The 15,695-nt window shown below is 50.6% G+C and overlaps 1 protein-coding gene across 1 annotated transcript in view; it reads right to left on the bottom strand.

The window, feature by feature from the left end:
* The window catches only part of LOC128951049 (hydrocephalus-inducing protein homolog), a 36,183-nt gene continuing 20,488 nt past the window's right edge, over positions 1–15,695 (bottom strand). The window contains exons 16-31 of the mRNA XM_054296205.1: positions 14,800–14,924; positions 14,028–14,229; positions 13,434–13,617; positions 12,978–13,077; positions 12,365–12,483; positions 11,104–11,327; positions 10,300–10,367; positions 9,345–9,580; positions 8,505–8,605; positions 7,219–7,354; positions 6,607–6,771; positions 4,262–4,414; positions 2,167–2,405; positions 1,566–1,821; positions 432–575; positions 1–264 (exon numbers count right to left, since the gene is read on the bottom strand). Of these exons, the coding sequence (XP_054152180.1) occupies positions 1–264; positions 432–575; positions 1,566–1,821; positions 2,167–2,405; positions 4,262–4,414; positions 6,607–6,771; positions 7,219–7,354; positions 8,505–8,605; positions 9,345–9,580; positions 10,300–10,367; positions 11,104–11,327; positions 12,365–12,483; positions 12,978–13,077; positions 13,434–13,617; positions 14,028–14,229; positions 14,800–14,924 (2,716 nt within the window). The remainder of the gene's footprint in view (positions 265–431; positions 576–1,565; positions 1,822–2,166; positions 2,406–4,261; positions 4,415–6,606; positions 6,772–7,218; positions 7,355–8,504; positions 8,606–9,344; positions 9,581–10,299; positions 10,368–11,103; positions 11,328–12,364; positions 12,484–12,977; positions 13,078–13,433; positions 13,618–14,027; positions 14,230–14,799; positions 14,925–15,695) is intronic.

The raw sequence follows: 15,695 nt of genomic DNA, 5'->3' as shown, positions 1-15,695 counted from the left end.
TCAGGCCAATCCACTGCTGACACTACAGAATGAGCTTCTCAACTTGAGGAGCTCCCAGCAGAAGTGCAGCACCACATCCCTCCTCCTCAAACCCCACTGCACGAGCCCACAGAGGCTCACCTTGCAATTTGCAGGGAGGGGCTTCTGGTTCACATTGCAGACCAGGAAGGGCTGCTCCAAGTCCAGCACCACGCTGAATGGCAGGGAGCTGGTGTTTTTTAATGTCAGCGGCTGGTACTGCAGTTTCAGGACATCACTGGGTTTCTACAGAAACAGGAGACAAGGGAACACAACCTCAAGTGCCATAGACCTCCTTCCCTTTCCAATGCATTTCACATTTTTCAGCCCCAAAAGTGCATATATTTCTATTTACTTCCAGCCAATTTAAGAGTTACACCTTTTAATGCCAGGATGCAATGGGGTGACTTTACCTTTTCCACACGGAAAGCGATGGCTCTGGGGGACATTTGCACTGCAGGGCAGATGAAGTTGCAGATGACATCCGTTTGCAGGATCTGTTTCTTTGCTGTCTCTTTCCCCACCACAGCGTGGCACAGCAGCCGCTCCTTCACCTCCTGCACACAAAATTCCCTTGTGTCCCAGTGTGTGCTGGCAGGCCCTACACCCCACACTGCCTTGCCACCCACCCATGGGCCCCATTCCTGCCACTTGTTATTAGGGACTGAAATTAGTCTCTGCTCTCCTCAACAGCTCTCTTTTCTTTCTGTGCTGCCATCTATTTATTCTAAATATCTCTGCCCAGGGGTCCTGGAGCCAGGGAATGCATACCAGACTTAGCTGGCAGCTTCTCTGCAGAGTTTCATTTCCCCTGGAAAGAACAGTCCAGGTAGGAGAACACTCCCAGACTCTGCTAAAATCTCCCCCTCTGAGTTGCTCTCCAGGGGTGCTGCAGAACCTGGCTGTCCCTGGGACACCAGGGCTGGCTGAGAGACTGGGGCAAGCAGTGATAGAAAAGTTGACCAAAGTCAAATTGTCAATTCTGATGATCCCTGTGAACAGTTTCCTGCCTGGATGGACATTGCACTGATCATTAGAGCTAGCACACTATGTTTTCCCCCTCCAGGACTGATAACTAGAGCAGCCCTGTGCCCAGGTTTGTCTTCAGAGGAAAAGCAATGCTGCTCCCAGATGCTCCTGCTATTCCCAGGGCATTTGTTTTACTGCCTGGGTAAAGGGTTTTTCCCTCAGAAAAAGCACTTGACAGTAGTTTAATTTGCTTCCTGCCTGGGCTTCTAGCCTAAGTGCAACTTCTTTTCTCTGCTCTCCCTTTCTGCCTCAGCACATGACACAGGTAAGCCCTGTTTGCCTAAAGGAGCAGTACTTCCTTCAGTCTGTATTTTGGGATCAGCAAGTTGGGTTTATGGTAGCTAGGGAAACACAAAAGAGCCTTTACAACTGATGGTGGCCAGGAAGGAAAGCAACTGGCCTTGAAACAGTTTCTTGAAGTCACTTGCTCCTTGTGCCAGGCCAGTGTCAAGGGGCTGCAGAAGAAGCTGCAGTGGGGGGGATCTGATGGGAAGGCTCAGCCCTGGGCAGGGCCTCACCTGGACAGTGCTGGAGCAGCCTTCCAGCACCATGTCCACAGTCTGGCCCGGCCTCAGGTCCACCTGCACTGGGCACAGCTTGAACACGGGGCTGCCAGGCCTGGGCATGGGGGGAGCCCCTTTGCCCTGGGTGCCCGCGGGGGCCGGGGCCCGAGCGCTGCGGCGGAAGGTGCGGAACCCTTCCGTGCTCCAGTAGAGCCGCTGCGTGCGGCGGCCTCTGTTCGTCAGCTGGAAGTGGTAAAAGCAGCGACTAAAGCTGCAAGAGAAGAGAGATGGAAAATGTCACGGGAGCTGCTATTTCCCTGGCATCACTCAGCTTCAGCTTCACCCTGATGGCATTCCCTGACTGCGCACTCTGCAATAAAACCTCTGCCCAAAAGGCTGCCCAGGCTCAAAGCTTCAGTCCTGCCAGATCTTCCAGCTTTTCCATTTCTGTGGCTTTCCAGGATATCTTGATATTTGACATATTTCTAAATAATTCCTGTGGTTTCATGGAAACAGAGCTGGGACCTTGAGTACTGAAGATCTAGCCTGAAGGGCTATGGAAAAATTGTTCCTTGCTGAACACACAGGAGATGTGGAAGTTTCTAGAGTCTCCTACCTGAAGCAGGACTTCAAGTCGAGCTTTGGAACGAGAGGTTTGTCCGTGACAACTGTGGTGCCAATGCCCACAGCCTGGAGAGAGATGATGGTCACAGGGTTGTTCTCAATTAACACCTTCACCTTCTCCTGGAATTTCACTGTGTCATTCAGGTTAGCTACGATAGCCACGGACACCTCAGAACGTGGGGGGACCACTCCTTTGCTGGGCTCAATCCTCCAGCAGGAACGTTCCACAGCCTGTAGGAAAAGCCAAACACAAAGTTAGATGGAAGCCATGGACCCTGCTCTGCTGTGAGGTGCAGAAAACGGGAAGGCTAAAGAGATGAGTATAAAAACCATAAACGTTTAATTTCCCTAAATGTAAGCTATGGTGTCCAGCACAGCAACTCCCCAAGAGCTTATACAACCTGTATTTTACCTTCCTTTAACATACTCAGGTCATTAGCCCTGTTTTGCTCAACCCAAGGAAACTCCTCCTCAGGAGAAGGTAATTCCCCCTGCTGGCTCTCTTTGGAATGCTTGCCAAGGAAAGCTGTTTACTCCCTGCTGGCTTCCTGGCAGCGGAGCTGGGTGTGCACAAAGGCTCATGGCTGGAGGAAGGCAGGACTGCTCAAATCCCAGCCCAGCAGCCACACAGCTGGAGGACACTGCTGAGAGCCTGTAGAATCACTCTGCAAAGCCAGCTGAGCAAAATCCCAAATCTCCTTTCCCAAGGGGCCATCAGTGCTTCTCAACACCCCTAAAGGACTGAAGCCCTCACTCCCCACCAATCATCAGCTGTAGGGAGGTGCCCCAGGGCCCTCTGCTTTGGAAAAGTCACCTCTAAGTGCTTCTAGCAGAGCAGGAAAGCAGGAAGCAGAAAGAAAACTGGACAACATGTGCTCTGTGGGCATGGCCCACTCTTCCCAAGAGCTCTTGTCATCTGCTTTCTCATGGACTTCATGGACTGAGCAAGGGAGCTGGAAGGTGCCCAAAGGAGGGGGAAAGGCCTTGCACCAGCACAGCTGTACAGACACAGCTCTGCAGGTCTGGCCCTGGCAGGAGCATGTGAAACCCAACCTTTACACACCATGAGCACCCAGCCAAGGTGCACTGCTCCCTGCAGAGGCTGAAAGCAGAACTCCATTGTGGAGTCAGGAAAAACTGCCCTGCCAGTCCTCCACTTTCAGATAATGTTTAACTCCTAAACAGCTGGAAAAGCAGCAAGAGGAAAATTCACGCCCCTCCTCCTTGGCCCAGGAGGCTGAGCCTGAACTCTCGCACAACACCTGATGATTTATCCACAAATACAAACAAGTCCACTTGATCAGGATTGGCTTTAACCAGCTCCAGAAGTTGAACTCATCCAATACACAGAAAATCAAATCTCTTTTCAAAGCTTTTTTCAAGCCTTCCACAGATGCCCCCTCCAGCAGGGAGCACATCCCACTCAGCCCCAAGCCACGTACCCTTCCTGGCTGCTCCTCCTGCCAGAGGAGCAGCTGCAGCTCCAGCCCTGCAGCTTGTCCCCCTGTGTAACCTCCAGGAATGAAACAACCTTCTCTGCAGGTGATCTCCAGAGCCATTCTGCAGTGCTACAGAGACCACAGGCTCTGGGGGTGCACAACCCTCACAGGTGCATTTGTTTGCAACAGCACCACTGGTTTGACCCACAGGAGTTGTGAAACTTGCCTCCTCGTGAGCAGTTTGAGGGCAGATCTCACACCCTGCTTTCTGCCATTAACACAAGTCTGGCACAAACAAATGCAGATGGAATGGGGAGTCCATGGGGAAATCCATGCCCTCTTAGGAGCAAAGGGCCACAGGCTTCTCTTGATCTCAGAGCTCCAAAAACATGACTTGCACAGCTCAGTATTTTCCATAAAATAAAGAGAGAACTTGCAAACATGATCCAGACTCATTTCTGCTCCAGTCTCTTTGCAAACTATTTCACAGAGGCATGCCTGAGATCCTGGCTCCTCTTGCTTGCACTTGGATGGAATATCTTTCTTCCACTCACACAGAACAATACAGAAACACTACATACAAAAAACAAGTCAAGGGCTGCTGGTAACCAGCACCTGTCCCTGGAAAACAGCCCCACAAACACTTACCAGCTCCACCTGGAAGGTTGCAGGAATCTCACACTGATTGGCGAGGTGGAGAGTTTTGGAACAATCCTCTAGGACTGGGATAGAGCCGAAGTTTATCTCCCTGGGATGGACATAGACAACGGGGCCCTGGCCAACGCACTCTAAACGGATTTCCTGTTCCAGGAAGAAGGTAGGAAAGGTCAAAAAAAAGATGCAACAAAGGCAGTTTTAAAAAAAACAGCCAGCTCTAAGAGCATTCCTAGATTGGGGCCAATGATGGCCTTTGGAAGTTGTCAGTGGTGCAGACTGAAACAGAAGGCCTGGAGCAAGTGTGGGGTCTGCAGAGATCCCACCTGAAAGCCACAAGCCCCCATCATCAGAGGACAAAGCACTTCTGTTTGCCCTGCTTGCTTCTTCACACCTCTTCCACATGGCTCTTTCCTTTACCTCCTGCCTGCTTCATTCAAATGCTCCACCTTGGCCCAAAGCACCTTCCCAACTTTTGCTGCTGCACAGCCATCCTTGAACACTAAGTTCTTTACAATTCAAAAAGCTGCACTGGTGAAAGCAGCATGAGCCAGAAGCAAGGCAGGCTCTTCAGAGTGGAGATGAGGCAAGTTAGCTGCCTTCAATTTGTGCTGATGTGTAATCTTCATATATATGAGTAAGGGGCATCAATTAGTAGTTGCATCATTCAAGCAGTATTTTGTCCTTAAAAAAAAGTCTGAACTGACTTCATAGTCTGAAACTCAAAAGGATTGTTCTTGCAGAAATGGCACAGATGGTGGGACAAGGAAAATGGATCCCTTTGCTAAACTACCTGCTCACACCAGTGGAAACCAGGACAATTTATTCAGTCTTGTTGTATTTCACTGGTCCTAAATACCCCAACTCTTACACAAGAATTAAATGCATACAACTCACAACACGAACAAGATTCGCTGGAGGGCTTGGAGTATGATTTAACCACAGAAGAAACCAGCCTCTATGATGTAAAACCTTTTGTGATGTCTGACTTGAGGGAATGGCATTGACAGCTGCCAGAATTACCTTCAGTCAGAAGGAGCAGCATCCAGAAATGCACATCCCTTTGGGACATGCATGCCTGTGCAAAGAAGAGCCAGAAACTATGTACCATGGCTGGTACCTCAAGAATAAGGAACTAAAGCCCTGCATGATGAGGGATCTTGTATTCCTCTGGGAGAAGGGAGGCCCAGGGGGCTGCAGCCTGGCTCATACTGCCCAAGGCTCCCTGGAGGAAGAAGCTGGAGGGAGGAGCTGTGCCTCACCAGCTGGCTTTGCTTCTAGGTGACAATGGGATAGAAGCAGCAGAGGCAGGGTGGAGCCCTTTGGAGATGAGCAGAGTAGCACCTGGAGGATGCCTGACCCAGCTTCAGTTGGGGTGTGACAATGGGACAGATCCTCACTGAGGAAAAGGCTTATAAAAACACACAAGCCCTTCATCTACAGGATTCTTAAAAGGGACAAGAGCAGTCCTGCTCAGCAGTGTCACAGGCAGTGTGACACACAGGAGGGAGAATAAAAGCAGACAGCAGCTTTGTCTTCAGTGTTGCTGCTACACACACACATCCACATCCTGCAGCACTGCTGCCTTTGTGGGGTGCTCATGGCACAAAGCAGACTGTGGAGGGATGAAGAGCATCCATGTCTGGCAGACTGGGCCTGTATTTTGTAGTCACTTGCTGTTATGATATGTGCCTCTTTTAGGAGCTCTTTTAGAATCTTCTTTACAATCCTTAGAATCTTCTTCAGAATCTTCAGAGTCCTCTTTTAGGAGGCTTTAGTTCGGGAAATTGCTTGCCTTATCCATTTCCAAACTTGGTGGAAAAAACAAGCAAAGCCTGTGCTCCAGATGCAAGTTGTGTGGGCATTCATTTGGTTTTGGCTGGGCTTTTCTTGAGGAGATATGCTGGGTATTTCTCAGGCCTGAGGGACCTGGCTTTCAGAGAAGCCTCAGTCCAGCTCTGCACAAAACATTCCTTTAGCAAACAGTGCTTGCTTTAGCAGGATTCAGGGATGTGATGCTGAACAGCTGTAATGAAGCAGCACTTGTGTTCATCTGATAACATGGTAGAGTATGAGACCCAGGGACTGGTTTGGGTCTCAGCCTGGGCTTGTTATCCCGTCTCCCAGATTTGTAACTCTATGCTGGGTCAGGCACTCAGATTGCCACCTGTGAGGCTTCCACTCTTCCTCTTTCCTAGGCATGAGCTGCTGCTTGTGCCACCAGTCCCCTCTGTCCTTGTCCACACCAGCCATAAATCACAAGCTCCTGGAAGAATCCCTGTGCAGTTTAACCCCACTGGGAGGAGTTGCTCAAGGCACACAAGTCCCCTTGCTCTCACCAGTGGGGATTCTGGTCTTCCAAACATGGCCAGCTTGGCAGTGAGGCTGCACTTTCCCAGCAACTGGGCCTGGAGTGTAATTGGGATCTGCACCGAGCTGTGAGCCTCGATAATCCCAGAGGGTGCAAGGCTGTAGTACCACGCAGCAGCCTCCTCCTTGTGTTCCTGGCAGGGACAGAATCAAAGGCATCTTCAGAACTGAGGAAACTTTAAACTCCTTAACCTCTACCACAAGTGCAACTCCCACACGCTCGTAAAAATTCTCAAGAGAAAGCAAGAAGGCAAAAACCAAGATGCAAGGTGTAGGTGCTCAGCATCCCCAGGGGTCCAAAAGCTGCTGCATCCACAAACACTCCCTTGGCTGCTGACAGCTTCCTTGCATCAGATTTTCACAGCCCTCGAAGCTCTGCCACTTGAAAACTAGTCAAGGACTAGACTCTAAACACCTTCCTCAAGATGTTAAACTGCTTCCTAAAGTTTGTATTTAGGTTCCTGTTCTCAGAAAACCTTTAGCTTTGAATAGAAACCAGCAAGGTCTTATCCAAACCCATTTATTCCCCTAATAACCCCCCCAGTAACATTTGAGGGGAGGAGATGGATGCAAGGCCAAACCTGAGGGAGAAGACAGTAGCAGCCAGGGAAGTCACTGTCATTCACCAGGGTCACCTTCTCATCATAGAGCACCTTCAAGCAGCAGTGCCCCAGTTCCACGACAGGGTTGAGCACTCGCAGTGTAGGAACGATGCACCTGGGCAAAGAAATGACCCCAGGGGAATGAGAGACACTGGGAGCATGGAGAACTTTTGTCCTCCAAGAGCATACAAGGGAGTGTAAGGTATTTGCAAATCTAACAGAGTAGAGTAGTAGAGCAGTCCTACAGTAGTCCAGAGCTGTCTTAGCAGTGTTGCACCTTCTCTGCCCAAGGATACTTGCAAGGGCTCCTGTAACAGTGCCAGTGGTCCCTGAGCTCTGGGGGAGCCTTTCCAGTGAGGACCAGTACCCACCAAGGCTCAAGGAACACAAGACTCCAGTGTATCAGTGATAATGACTCCCTTTTCTCCTCCAGCACTGTTGTCCTGCCTGAAAACTGAATCATCTCTTCCAGCGGTGGAGGGCACAAGGCCCACAGTGCAGCTGATCAACTTCTTCCAGTTCCTAGAGCTCCCTCAATTCCTTCCCCCATGGATCTCTACACTGACTGTCCCCATTTGTGCTTGCTTTACAAAAGGGCAGCCCAGGCACTGACTGGATGGCTCTGCCTGGGAGAGGGAACAGCACCAGGGAACTGCATCCCTCTTGGCACTAAACTGACACCCACAGCAGCACAGCAGGGTGAAATTCTGCTGCAGCAAGAACAACTTTTGGTCTCAGCTCTGAGAACATGACTCAATAGAGCCAGAGGGAAGCAGTGAAAGCTGAGGTGACCTGCCACATCAAGGACTACAGTCCTCTTTGTAAGGCCTTTTGCTCTCCCCACTCCTGCCTGGAGCCTCTTCCCCACTGCACATGTACTGCTGAAGGGACCCAGACCCCAGCTCTCAGCAGGCTGCTCACTGTGTTCCAAACCACTGCTGCAGGGTGGTCACAAGCCAGCATAAGTTCACCACTTGCAGGAAGAAGGGCAGGCAAGCCTTTGGAAATTTGTTCCAGCTCAAGCACCAAAGCCCAGGCCAACAATTAATGTTATTCCTTCTCCCTTTAGAAAAAGGCCTAGGGCCATGGCTGGCTGTGAGCAGGGGGGTATCTCACTAAGGGCTGCTTTCCTGGCACTGTTCTCATGTCTAGATGGGCAGATCCAGCTCATGAAGCAGCACTGCTCCTTTGGAGCTGCAGCCAGGCAGTGTGCTGGTGCTGGATGCACGAGCAAAGACAAGCAGGTGCAGGAAAGGTGTTGGTACCTGGCTGTGAGGGGCAGTGCAAACACCTTCCTGCCAACATCTTCCGCGTCCAGCACCAGCTCCAGATTGTAGTCCCCAACAGTGTTGGGACACAGGGTGACCTGGCAGAAAAGAAATGAAGTGCAGCAAGTATTTGCTAACTCCCAAAATTCTCATTACCCATGTGTGCTGTCCTCCAGCTCTTGTTCCATGGTAGACAAAGGGAGAATTGTCCTTTAATTCTTCTGCTGGTCCATAAGTAGAGCAGCAGTCTTTGAGAGTAAGAAAAGCCCTCTGGCAATATGAGATTTGCTAAAGGGACTAATTTTTCACCTGACTACAATGACATAAATGCAGAAGAAGTCTGTTGTCTTGAATGGAACAAGTCCAGCCTTATAGCAGGAAGCTGAGGGCAGAGTGTGGCCCAGCACATGCTGGGCAGTTTGTGGCTGCAGAGTATTTTCTGTCCCCACTGAAGATTCCTGCAGTGAATACAACTCATCTGCTGCCCAGGAGATGAGAAACAAGACCAGGAAGAAAAGAAAACTGCTTTCCACAATGATATCTCTCTCTTTAACAGCAACTTTCTGTTTTCATCCTTCCTCTGCCCACTTGCAATCAAATAAATTGTTCTCAAAAACACAAGAATGGCTTCAGGACTTGACCATATGGTATTGATCTCAGTGCAGGATTTTGGAAACAAAACAGTGTTCCTGAGGAACATCCTGGGTAACCCAGCTAGCAGAGGCCTCCCAGCAGTGCAGATCTCTCACTCCCAGGATGCTCAAAGCTGGCACCAGAGCTAAAGCCCTCCCACACTCCAGTGAAGCCTCAGCCCCAGCAGCTGGACTCTTCCCATACCTTGATATCCTGGGATCCCAGGGCACGGACGGTCCCGCTGGGGGGATTGATGGTAAATTCCTGTGGCTTTATCAGAACTTGAACTTCCTTCCTCCACAACTGGCTGCTGGGTTTTCCTATCTGAGTAGTGCTGCTAACACTGGGCACTCCCAAGCCATCCCCAGGAATGTAGAGGGAGAAGCCCATGGGTGTCAGGGAGGTGTTAAACAGGCAACACTTCAAGGTGTGAGGAAAACCTAAGAAAATGACACAAATCCCCATTTAGGCATCAATACCTCGTGATTCCTGGTGTGAATATCCTGCTGGTAGGATAAAACTGTGCTTGGATTTTACTTCTTTGTTATCTGAACTACAGCTCATTGTAGTGGATCTACGGCTTGGCTGGCCAGCTATGTGTGGAGCAGACATCTCCCAGCCTGCTTACCAAGAGTCATTTAAACCCAGATGGGGAGGAAAAACCAACTGCAGGCACAGCCCAGGGCTTCTCCATGCCCATCAACAGTGACTGCAGCAGGGAGGCAGGAGAGGCACAAAAAGGATGTCACGCTCTCAAATGCCACTGAGGTAACACATGCAGACAACATTCAGCAGCACAGTTTAAAGAAACAAAGATAAAAGAGCTGCCCCCAGCTGAAGAAACCTTAGGAATGAAATCAGATTAAGCAGGATGAATCTATTACAGAACCATATTCCTGCCTGGTGCCTTTCTTTATTGTGCCACTTACTAAAAGGGAAACAAGAAGTGGCCAAACAGTGATGCTGACTTTTTATTCCTTTGGTCCTGTTGGATCTCATGATGGCAAAAGGGTACCTGAGGCACCAGCAGCCCTGGAATGAACACCCTGAAGAGGCTGTGGTGGAGGAACACGAGTGATGAATGCTCTTATGTTCAAGGGCTCCATTTCAGCACCACAGCAAGCTCTGACACTGTGGTGCCAGCCCAGGGCACACTCACCAAAGGCGATGTCACCGAAGTGCAGGGCGGGCACATCAAAATGGAAAGTGGGTCCCATCACAGAGCCCCTGCAGGGACAAAGGCAGGGAGGCAGTGCCTCTGTTAAAGGCAATCACAAAGGGTTTGGGTGTCCTTAGGGAGAGGGTGGATAAATGCTGCTGTCAGAGCCACCCTGGGTTTCAAATCACCCCAGCACCCTGTGCTCAGCACAGCACCCACGGGGGCAGGAGGCAGCCAAAGCAAAGTGCTCAGCAGCTGACAGATGCCCCAGTCCTTGGCACAGTTCCTGCTGCACAGTTCCTGACTCCCACATCAGCCCTTTGCTGGCTGTGCAAAGGAGGCACCAGAGCCCTCTGTGCACAGGAGCTGGGAGCACAGCTTGTCCCCACAGCATGGCTGGGAGAGGGGAGCTGAGGCTGCTGCTGCCCATCTGGCAGGGATTATGAACAGGAGTTTTTACAAACACTTCTGCTGCTGCAGAATCACCCAGGCTGGTCCATCTCAAAGCCCTGCGGGCCTTGCTTGGTGTTCAGGTGGGACATCCCAGAGCAGCTGCTGCCCAAAGCTGATCCATCCCACTGCCTGCAACAGCCTAAGCAGGAGCCATCCCCGCAGGGAGGAGTCATTGCAGCTCCTGGGTACCACACAGGGCAGCAGGCAGCCTCACGCTAAAGGGATGCCAGAGCCAGAGCCACCTCAGGCAACACCTTTTTTCTCTGCTCCACCACAAAATGAGGCAGATGGAAGATGATTACCCAGAGACAGCTACAGATGTGCCCAACAAGCTCCCAAAGCCCTCCTCACCTGACAGTGAAGATCACAGGCTTAGGGGATTCAGCCACATGGAAGCAGAATTGTTCCTCAAACTCCCCCCGGATGGTGGGACAGAAGGAGACCCGGATGGCCTGGAGCTTCTCTGGTGCCACGATGCCCTCCTGGGGCAGGAAGGTGAAGCAGGAGCCCATGGCTGTGGTTGGAGGGATGAGTTTGAAGGGAGCCTCAATAGGCCCCTTGTTGATCAGGTATGCCTGCAGCAGCAGAAAAGCAAAGTGGAAATACATGAGGAATGTTCCTTTCCTACAGAAGTCTGAGTCACTTTCAGATTAAACTATTAACACCAGTAAAAGACAGAAGATGCCTTGTGCTGCTGCATGGCAGAAGCCAAAAATACAACTGTGAAATACAGCTTTGTATAGCTTTGGGTGTTTCATTCAAAGCAGTGATAACTTCACATAACCAGAGCCCCTCTGGGGTTTTCCCACTGGCAGAGACAGTCCAGTTTGACCTGCAGCACAGAGGGGCTGCTCAGCATCACCCAGTTCATTCACACCTGGCCCTAAGAGCAGCACTGGGCATCACAGCATTACAGTGACATCACCACAGAGATTTCAAACGTGTCCAACCCCACCATGGGCAGGGCACGTTCAGCTTCCATTGCAGCCCAACCTGTTTACAGCAGGAGTGGGAGAAACCAGAAGCAAAGATGTAGGAAGTTCCTTGGCTTCCTGCCCAGAAACACTTTGCTCTTTCTAGAGCCAGAGGTACATCATGGCTGAAGTGTGGTGAGGGGCTGGTCAGCAAGGGAAAGCACTGCCAAGGGCTTTGACCAGCGCTGAGCCAGGAGGGTGGATGGTTTTCCTCTGACTCCCACGAATATGCAGGAGGGACATGGCTGAAAACTGTTTGCAATGGACTTGAACTCAAATGCAGCCAGTTTGTTCCAGCTGCTTTTGGACAGCCTGAGCACAAAGGTGATTTGTGTCTGGGACTGGAACAAAAGCCTCTGAACATGCAGCTTTTTGACCCAGTGTTGGTTTCATGTGCCAAGTGGTTTTGCAGGAAGCCTCCCAGCTGACCTCCAAAGAAGGCTGCCCAAAAGCAGGGCCTGGGGTCTCACGAACAACAGACACACCTTTCTGACTCCATCCAAAAGATCCAGATTCCAAGAAATCCCCCCAAAATTGACTAGCATCACAACTACCCAAGTTGCCAGGAATTCTACAGGTCCACAAGGCTCACTGCTACCCTAGGAGCCAGCAGGACCCACCCCAACCCTGCTGCTTACCTCATATCTGTGGGTTACTCTGACAAAAACCTCCCCAATGTTCAGTTCCTCAAAGTGGAAATGGACCCGGGGCCCGAGGCCTTCCCCCATGAGGAGCAGGGGCAGCCTGTTCTCACGGCCTGGGGAGAGATTTCTATTTCAGTACAGGAATTCCTTCTGCTCTCCTGCATTTTCCAGACTGCCTTAGTGCTAGTCCCTGACTCTGTGCTGCATGGGACCAGCTCCTGATGTCCCAGGAGCAGATATGGACCCTTCCCTTCCCTCAGGAGATGCATCCATACATGCATAGACACCATCCTTTCTTCTACCCTTATGTTGAGTGTGGAACTTTAGGAAATGCCAGAAATTTTGTTCTTCCTCCTTCTGAGTGCACCTCAGAGTGTTTTCCCCAAGGGAGGAGAAGCAGACTAAATACAGGCAGCATTCAGAACAGCTGAGAGGGGAAAAAATCAAAATAGAGGAGATGCCCTGGAAGCTGCAGGGACAGTGGGCATGTGCCAGCAGTGCCCTGCTGAGCACAGACCCTCCCCAGCCATGGCACAGGAGCCCAGTGATCTGGGGGAGTGTTTGCAGCTGCCTTCACTGCAGAGAGGGGCAGGGGAAGGAGCCATACCTGAGATGTCACAGTAAACTGTTCGCTCATAGACCTGGGCTGCCTGGGGCGTGAAGAACACGCTGATCTCAGCCGAGCACTTCGGCATGATCTCACCCTCCTAAAGCAGAAGGACACAGCAAAACCTTTATCTTCAGACACCACAATTCTTGTTTTCAACCACAGTCCTGTAAGCTGTTATCTAGAGCATCAGTGACAAGCAAGGAGTGAGTAACACTCATCAATAACACTGAGAACAGAGTTTGGAAGCTTTAGTCAGGCTCCTGCTGCCTGCCAGGAGCCCACAGGGCAGAAATGCTTTTTGCAACCAGCTCTCTGACCTCACCAGAATCCCAATGACTTCTCTCTTGGCACACAAAGCCAGCTGAGGCAGGGATCAGTCAAGTGACCTTACTCAGGGATGAGGAGCAAGAGGAAGGAGAGAAGCAGGAAGGGAGGTTCTCAGCCATCATTTACCTTTGGCTCAAGGGAGAAAATGTCATCATCTAACAGCATGGGATCTCCTCTGATCTTTGCTATCTCACTCTGGAAGGTGTGGTTGAGAAGAGCAAGGCGTTCTCGGCAAGTGATGCCCACTTCACGCTCCTTCAGAAAACTATACAACTTGTGCCTTTGCTGCTGGTATATCCTGTGATACTGCCTGCAGGCATAGGAAAGACAAACCCAGCAGGTTGTTTAATAAGCCACGTCTTTGCAGAGAGAAGTGGAAGTGCAGGAGCAGCTCCACAGCAAAGGGCTGACCCTGAGCCATGGGGTCCCAAATGGATCAGAGGGTCACTTGTTCCCTCCACACTTGCAAGCTCAGGAGAGCTTTCCAAAGCCAGCAGCCCTCAACAGAGCCTTCTGGCTCAAAGCCTCTGCCACAGCTGAGGGAGAATCCACCAGCCACCTCAGGCAGCTTTTCCTGATACACAACTGCTTGGGGGAGGCAGGAGAGATGGGCTGGTTTACTTACCCAAAGCCATTTAAAAGCACCAGTACCTCCTGAAGCCATATGTTAGTTTTACCCTTGGGCAAGGAATGTCTCTGAAATGGATCTTTCAAACCCACCTCAGCCTCAGCTGCTCCTCCTGTTCCTCAGTATCCACAGCCTTCCACTGGAAGCGGGCTGTGATGTCGCTGCGGTTGTGGATGACCACAGTTGCGCTGTTTGACATGGTGATGTACGTCTTCTCCAGGGTCACAGTATTCCTGTCCAGCTCGATGTGGGCATCCACAGCTCTGGCATGAAGGCTTGTGTGGGTGTCTTCACCTGGAACAAAGCAGAGGGGAGTCTTTTCTCACCTCACTGGCTGATGGAAGCACAAGGAACAGAGCACACCACAGGCAGCAGAAGAAAGTGTCACAGCTTTTAGCTGAACGAGCAGTTCCATGGATCAGTCCATGGATCACAAGCTGAGAGCTGCATGTGCACAGCATGACGCTGTCCTGACAACCTGCCAGCATTTCACCCTCTAGAACAGACCCCTACCAAGGCTCCCTCATTTCCAGAGCTTTCAAAGCTTCATTATTCCCAGCCAGCTCCTGGGATGCATCTGGGCTCAGACTTCAAGCTCACCATTCCTGTTGCAGGTGAGCGTTACCCAGGCGAGATGCAAACAACAAATACCAGACATGCTCTCTAGAAATGGCATTTACATGGAGCTCTACAAGGATCAAGATGACAAACTACATGACTACAAACCAGATGACTAGAAAATGAACCCTATGAAAAGTATCATCATCTCCCTCTTGAAACCCACGGCCACACCAGCCTTTCTGCTTAGAACAGGCTCTGCTCTGAGGGATGCACAGAGTGCCCTGTGCACTGCCCAGCACTCACCTGTGTCATAGTGCACAACAAGGGACCTGGAATGGTCACCAGTCTTCAGTGGCTGAAATTCCACTGCCACCTCCACGGCATCACCAACATCCAGAGTTCCCATGGCCGGAGTGACAGAGAAAGGGCTGCAACACAGAGACAGTAGGACTCTTGGTGGAGATTTGGGGACGTTAACCCTTTTGCAGTCCAGTTCTGCTCACTTGTGCAAGCAAAGAGCAAACCAACCACAGTCAGCAGAAGACAGAACAGACAGGGTCAGAAACAGCCACTGACTCTAGTGTGAGGAGATCCAGTCCTCACAAGATCCTGTGGGATGAAATGACCTCATCTCCCCCATACTCTGTATCCAGCTCTCTGCAATGAGGCTCAAGGGTCATTTGCATCTTGCTTACTCTCATCAGATATCAGCTCCCCTTACTGACAGAGCTGGGCAAAAGTTATGGCCATGGATACCAAGGACCAAGTACTCCTAACATAATTTAGAAACAGAGCTGACCAGTGAGCAAAGCTGGCAATTTTGTGACCAAGTCTCTCAAAGCACCATTCACCTGCACTTTTGGTAGATGCTGTATGCAAGGAGGCTGCAATCTGTTTCAAGTCCCATGGTACAGTTATCTGCTTCAGCCAAACGTTCTTTTGTCCACTGGTGTCTTAAATGCCATTATTAAATGATTTGATTTTGGGAGAATTGATCTCATTAAAAGCTGCCTCCCTCACCAAGGAAGACAGAAAAATTACTGCTAATTGAATTGCCTCATGTGTCCACTAACACTTACTGCAGGAAGAAACCCAAATATGATCTCATCTTAACATCTATTACTTTCAAGTGATGGTCAGTTAATGCTGACGTCTAACAGCATTAACTGTTCTAATAAATTCAGTCTGTTAGGTTACAG

This window comes from Melozone crissalis, unplaced genomic scaffold, assembly GCF_028551555.1.
Source record: "Melozone crissalis strain CALT ecotype California unplaced genomic scaffold, PUWL_Pcris_2 ptg000007l_1, whole genome shotgun sequence".
In the NCBI taxonomy this organism is placed as follows: domain Eukaryota; kingdom Metazoa; phylum Chordata; class Aves; order Passeriformes; family Passerellidae; genus Melozone; species Melozone crissalis.
Note: the sequence above shows the minus strand (reverse complement) of the source record. Positions and strands in the feature narration are given on the sequence as shown.